At 62.8% G+C, this 6,295-nt stretch overlaps 1 protein-coding gene across 3 annotated transcripts; it reads left to right on the forward strand.

The window, feature by feature from the left end:
• Positions 1–516: 516 nt before the first annotated feature.
• On the forward strand, positions 517–5,114 carry LOC138689182 (interferon alpha-inducible protein 27-like protein 2A). 3 transcript variants are annotated; one of them, XR_011328029.1, is made up of 6 exons: positions 517–1,224; positions 1,572–1,634; positions 2,016–2,054; positions 2,439–2,600; positions 2,930–3,579; positions 4,833–5,114. XR_011328029.1 is itself a non-coding variant. In XM_069802914.1 (3 exons), exons 1-3 carry the CDS (start codon positions 3,534–3,536, stop codon positions 4,952–4,954), a joined length of 330 nt encoding a protein of 109 aa, XP_069659015.1. In that variant the 5' UTR covers positions 3,351–3,533; the 3' UTR covers positions 4,955–5,114. The 3 variants fall into 3 exon arrangements, 1 of the variants encoding a protein (XP_069659015.1); XR_011328028.1 differs by having other exon boundaries at positions 518–1,224; positions 1,566–1,634; XM_069802914.1 differs by lacking the exons at positions 517–1,224; positions 1,572–1,634; positions 2,016–2,054; positions 2,439–2,600 and adding an exon at positions 4,234–4,395 and having other exon boundaries at positions 3,351–3,579.
• The last annotated feature ends 1,181 nt before the right edge of the window (positions 5,115–6,295 follow it).

Genomic DNA, 6,295 nt, shown 5'->3' on the forward strand with positions numbered 1-6,295 from the left:
GGCGGCGGGTGCGTTACCAGCCCAAGCACCCTGCGGCCGGTGCAGAGACTATGGGTCGCAGGCACGCGCGTTGGCTGCGGCACTGTCTAGCTCTCCAAACACGCAGGAACCTTGTTCTGGCATGGCCACGGGCGCTACAGGACCGTACGGGCAGTGCCACCGCCGGGATGCACCTGGGACCGGGTGCAGGCAGAGGCCAGATCCGGGGGTGGTCAGGAGGTGCCCCCCACAGCCCCTGCCCAGCCTCGGGCTTCACCGCGGCCACCGACTCCTTCCAGGTTCCCACCCCGTGGGAACGTAGCCCCCTCGTCACCCGCCTCTCCCTCCCAACCCTACATACTTCTTCATATGCCCATATGGAGTCGGCCGGCGTTATGGAATGTTAAGAAGTATGTATTTTTGGGCTGGGACCCCCACGCCGGGACCCACCAGCACTGGCCCAGGCGGCGCCTCTGGAGAAACAGTGCGTCCCTGGGGCTGGTAAAAAGGAACCAGATCAACTTGCAACTGGATTTGGTCCCCTTCAACCAGCTGCAGCGGCGCATGCGCTACGGCACTCGCTGCACCCTCGCCGCCCCAGCCTGGAGGGGCTGCCGCCGGGTGGGCTGGATGCGTCCTGCCCTGAGGGGGCTCGGGGTGAGGAGTGGGTGCAGGGAGCGGGGGAAAAGGAGGTTTGCAGAATGGGATTTTTGGCTGGTTTTTGAAGTTGCCCGGTGGAGGGAAGGCAGCCAGAGGGGTTGCACCTCCGCTGCCGGCCAGTGGAAATTGCGCTGCCCAGACTGCCCATGCTGCCCGTAGTCCTCGTCAAAAACCACAGAGCTAAACCGGTCCCAACCCTGGCCGGGAAATGCCCCATAAAGCCCCAGCCACCACGGCACAGGCGTGAGAAGCCTCACCCCGCCCAGCACATCCCCCAAACCGCAGCCCCGTCACCTCCCGTTCCCACATTCCCGTGAGGGGGTCGAGGGGAGAGAGGGCTCCCCCCGGGGGACAGCCCCAGGGTCTGACCCCCAGGGACTGGGGAGCCACAGCCCCGCTGCCCGGCCGCCTCCTGCTCCAGCAGAACCAGGCACACCGAGTAAACACCAAGATGGATCAAAAATTCAAGAAACCGAAACTCAGCAGAGCCGTTTCTTGGAAATTTGCTGTCCTGACGTCACCCGGGGGCCCCTGCTAACAGTGGCAGGCAGCACTGACCTCTTCGTCAGTCTGGCAGACGGACAGGTTGGTAGTGCAAGGTGCCGGGGTCCCGCAGTGGGGGGTCTGGGGTGCCGGGATCCCACGATGGGGGTTTGGGGACAGCACCCCTTTTCCAAGGGAGAGATGACAAAAGCGGGGGGGCTGCTCAACCCGCTGGGCTGGCAGAGTGGCTAGGGAGCCCTGGGCTGGGAAAGAAACACGGGGTCTGGTGGGTCTCTGGTGTGGTGGCTGGGGGCTCTTGGGGGCAGGATGGGGTGGGAGGGGGGGGGTGGCTGCGGACACCCGGGCAGGAGAACAAGACCCCAACGGCCCCGCTCACCACCCGCACCACCCTAAGAAGAAACTTTTGTTCTTGCTCCCTGAAGGACCAGGCTCAGACCAGACCCGGCACACCTCTTGCTCCGGCAGCTGCCCCCCAGGCCAGCCCACCATGGGTAAGCTCATGGGGTCGGGGGCACGGGTCCCGCAGCGGGACAGCGTGGAGGACACGGGGCACTGGCCCCTGGGTGCGCAGCAAACCTCCCTCTGCTTGTGAGCGAAGGGCACAGGGGGGCTCAGGGCTCTCGTGGGACGGGGCCAGGGCTGGCCACGGGCATCAGGGCTGTGCTGGCAAGGACTTGTTTCCCTGGCATTTTGGAGAGGGTGCAGCCACTCTCCTGGTGGTGTGAGACGCTGAGATGCTCCTGGCAAGGGGCACATGCTGCTCCAGTGGGCAGGAAGGGGCCTGGGGGTGCAGGCAGGGGATGGAGGAGCAGCAGCTCGCCTTCGCTTTCAGCCCTGCCACCTGACCGCCCTCGATCTCTCCTTTGTTACAGATTTTGTTGGCTCTGCCGTCGGGCTGACCGTAGGGATCGGTAAGGCACTGGTGGGCACAGGGATGGCTGACACCATGTGGAAATAAATCACTTTCCCAGAGCTTCATACTGCTGCTTTGCACACACAGACCCCTCTCGGGGGGTGCCGCCCCCTCCCCAAAAAGCTGTATCTTGGCCTGTCCCAAGAAGCCCGAGTGGAGGACCCCATCGATACCCCAGCTAGGGAGGTTTGGCCCTGGGAACCTGCACCAGTCGCTCTGCTCCCAGCCGTCCTGGGCGAGCTGGAGCTCTGCCTCCACGCACCCCCCCATTTCGGGGCAGGAGGACACGCGTGGCTGAGGAGCGACCCAGGGCTGAGGGTTTTGCAGCCTGGGGACACGCGCGTGCCCGCAGGAGTGTCACCGCTGCTGCTCTCCAATGCAGGACTCTCTACGGTTGTGGTGCCAGCAGCCCTGTACGCTCTGGGCTTCACCAAAGCGGGAATTATGGTTGGATCCGTGGCCGCCAGAATGATGTCTCTAGCTGCCAAGGCCAACGGCGGGGGGGTGGCCGCCGAGAGCCTGGTGGCCATAGCGCAGTCGCTCGGTGAGTGCTCGCAGTGGGGTCCCCGTGGGGGTCACCACCGTGGGCCCCGTGTTTTGGCCTCCCCGGGCGGTACCGGCAGCATGGCGAGAACCTGGGGTGGCGGTGGGACTGGGGACCCCCCCCCGGGATCCCACCTGCTCTGGGGTGCCTGGGGTGGCCCCGCTGGTTGTGCTGGCCTGGCAGCAGGGAGGTGAGGTCTGGGGGGGGGGCTGCTCCTCCTCGGGGGGGTCCCCCAGGCTAATGGGGCGCAGTGGGGGCCCCATGCTGGGGCTGGGGTTGGGTCTGGGCGGGGGGCGGGACTCGGGCTGATTTCTCCTCCTCTTCCTCAGGGGCAGCAGGAGTCCCCTCAGCTGTGAAGGTTGCCGTGTCAGCCATCGGGGCTGCCATCGGGTTTGCTGTGACAGCCCTGCTGTGACCCCCCCCGGATCCCCCCCGGGACCCTCACTGATGTCTGTCCTGACACCCCCCCCCCCCGCGACCCCCTACATCTCTCCCCTCCCCGCTGTATCTGACCCCCAAATAAAGACTCCCCAAGGCAGATCTCCTCCTCTTCCTCCTCTTCCTCCTCGTCCGGGGCGGGATGCGCCGAGCGGGGGCGGCCCCGGGGCGGGGACGGGGCGGGACGGGGCGGCCCCGGCTCCGGCTCCAGCTCCAGCTCCAGCTCCGGTACCGGACCGAGTCGGCGGGCGGGCAGGTAGGCAGGGTGGCCCCGGTGTGTGTGGGGGTGCCCCCGGGGTCCCCCCCTTCTGCCCTCTCTCCCCCCCCGGCCCGGGAGCAGCGGGGCCGCTCCCGTCGCTTGGCCGCTTCCCGGGGGGGGGCTGAAACCGGGGCCGGGGGGGGGGGGCTGCGGGCTGGGGGAGCTGCTGCCGGCCCCTCCGGAGGGAAGGTTTCTTGCCTGCCCGCCGTCCTGCCTGCCTTTTTTCTTTCTTAGCGATGGACACGCTCAAAGCAGTTGCCGTGGGAGCCGCTGTGGGAGTAGGTGAGGGTCTGGCGTTGGACGGGCAGCGCTCGGGTTCGCTGCCCGGTCCCATCCCCAGGGTGGTAGTGGGGGGATCTGGCCGGGCTGGGGGGGGGCTGCGAGTGCCGGGCAGACTTCGGGTGCTGCTGCGAGGGAGGGGGCAGCGCTGGAAATCTGTCTGCCGTCCGCTGCTGCGGCCCTGCAAATCTGTCTGCATCCACTGCTGCAGCCCTGCATGCCTCTCCTCTCCCTCTCCTCTCCCTCTCCCTCTCCTCCCCTCTTCATCTCCTCCCCTCTCCTCTCCCTCTCCTCTCCCTCTCCCTCTCCTCCCCTCTTCATCTCCTCCCCTCTCCTCTCCCTCTCCTCTCCCTCTCCTCTCCCTCTCCTCTCCCTCTCCTCTCCCTCTCCTCTCCCTCTCCTCTCCCTCTCCCCTCCCTCTCCTCTCCCTCTCCCCTCCCTCTCCCCCTCTCCCCCTCTCCCCTCTCCCCCTCCCTCTCCCCCTCTCCCTCTCCTCCCCGAAGATGGGGTGTTCCCATCCCTGCACCCCACTGCCCTTGCTCCCCACTGTGACACATCTGTCCTTTCTGGGAGGCCGGATCTGGCATACTGGTGGCGGGGGGGGGCGGGAATGTGGGTCACAGAGACCACCCTAACACCCCAGTGGCCTGCCTGCAGGAGTGGCACTCGCTGGCATCCCGGTGGGCATCTGGGCGCTGGGGTTTACGGGAAATGGCATCGCCGCCGGGTCCGTGGCTGCCAAGATGATGTCAGTGGCTGCCATCGCCAACAACGGAGGAGTGGCTGCCGGCAGCACGGTGTCGGTGCTGCAGTCCGTCGGTGAGTGGGGAGGGCAGGGCAGCCGAGCTGCGCTGGGTTCATCCCCGGAGGGTTGCACAGGGTTATACGGTCAGGGCTTGCCATAGGGCCAAACCAGCCCTTTAACCCATCATTGGTCTGAATCACCCCAAACACCCTAAATCCATGATGTGGTAGGAAGAGTCAGGACTCGCTGGGGTAGGGCACCAAGGCTGGCGACATCAGGGGGCCGTGCAGGTGGGCTTCTGCTCTTCTGGCAAGAACAACGCCTGCATTCGTCGGCAGTGCTGGCCAGAGCCAGAAAGGGACAGCAGAAAGGGGCTGGCTGTGCTCGGGGAGCAGAGCCCGCTCCCCAGCACGCTCGGGAGAGGTCCTTGGCTACCTCTGCCCGGTGCTTGGTCCCTTAGCAGGCAGCACCGATGCTCCCCAGGGCATCAGGCCTTTTTCTGTCTTTGCAGGAGCTGCAGGTTTCTCTCTCGGTTCCAAAATTGGGCTGATGACCACCCTGGGGCCGCTCGGTGCTGCAGTTGGTGCCAAGCTGTTCAAGGGGTCGACAACTCCAGGTGACAACCGCAAGTGAAGCCAAGAAGGTGCCTGAGCCCGAGGTTTCTGCTGGGCGGCGTGGCAGGCACTGGGAAGCCCCTGCAGACCCCCCCCAGCTACTCGGCTGCCCTCTTAAACTGTGGATCAACTTGAGCAATGAGTGCATTGAAACCAATAAAGGTGGTTTGCAGGCGGGAGTGTTGTGGTGGCTGGTGTGCGCCCGGGGCTCAGGTATCCACCAAGTACCTCTGGATTCACAGTGGTCGGGGAACAGACCCAAACTTGCAGTTTTTTCAGTCCCGCACTCTCTCCCCCTGAAAAGCTGAGACGCTAGCAAGGCTGCAGATAGGTTTGTTATAAACTGTGTTTAATTTGCATTGTGCCTGGTGACAGATGACAGACTGGACTGACATGTGGCACGTGTCCCATACTGTGTCCCAAGCATGGGTGTACAAGGGTCTCCCTGGCAATCAGCTGGGTTTCAGTTACTATACTCTCTATAACTAATTACCTAAAATAAATGCGTTAAGCGATAGCGTTAGTCAACAAGCAGACACGGTATTTCCCTACCAGTTGTGCGCTTCACACACCATCATTCTTAATCGTATTTCCAATTTTCCTTGTCTCCTGAAGTGAATACCAGCTATCCCTGTGCAAGCCCAGCTCGCCTTGAATGATGGTATGAAAGTGTCAGCTGCATAATAGTAATAATAATAATAATGCCTCCATTAAAACAAATACTCTCCCTTGCACCCCCAGACACTCATACGATGCATCCACAATGCCTGCTTGGTGATTGTGGCTGCACCAGGGTGTGCATAATTTTGGATGCTCATTCTTCAGGCTGCTGGGAACATTTAATCAGCACTCAGGTAATTTTTTTTTTGCTTGTGATTGCCTGTAGCTGTTTCCTCAGCAGCCTCTTTAAAACCCAAAGGCTACACTGCCTTCACAGGCACTCACCTGGCTGTGGGTGCACCAGCACAGTTCAAAATAAGTGTAAACCAGCTGCATGATCAGGACATTAAAAACTGCACTGAGTAAAGGTCTGGTGGCTCCCAACGCAGAAGAGCCTTAGGGACCTCACTCAGAAACCCACGAGACTTTCCCTGCCCTTACTGGAAGCCAGACCGAGTGCTGTACAATGAGGCTCTCAGGTGAGCGATGGTGTTTCCGTGTTACTGTGGCTCTTGGGCGATTCTGGCATTTCAGGGCAACAGAGCAAAGGCGATGTTCGGTCCCGAGGACTCTCCTGCTCGCTGACAGCGTCGGGCACTGCTCGAGCAGCCACGGGTTCCCCTGCATTTGGGTTGGGGGGAGGCGTCTAAAAACTCTGCTGGTGATTGATCTAATTACAGCTGCTCCCAGAGGCTTCAAA

The sequence above is a fragment of the Haliaeetus albicilla genome, chromosome 16 (genome assembly GCF_947461875.1).
Source record: "Haliaeetus albicilla chromosome 16, bHalAlb1.1, whole genome shotgun sequence".
Taxonomy (NCBI): domain Eukaryota; kingdom Metazoa; phylum Chordata; class Aves; order Accipitriformes; family Accipitridae; genus Haliaeetus; species Haliaeetus albicilla.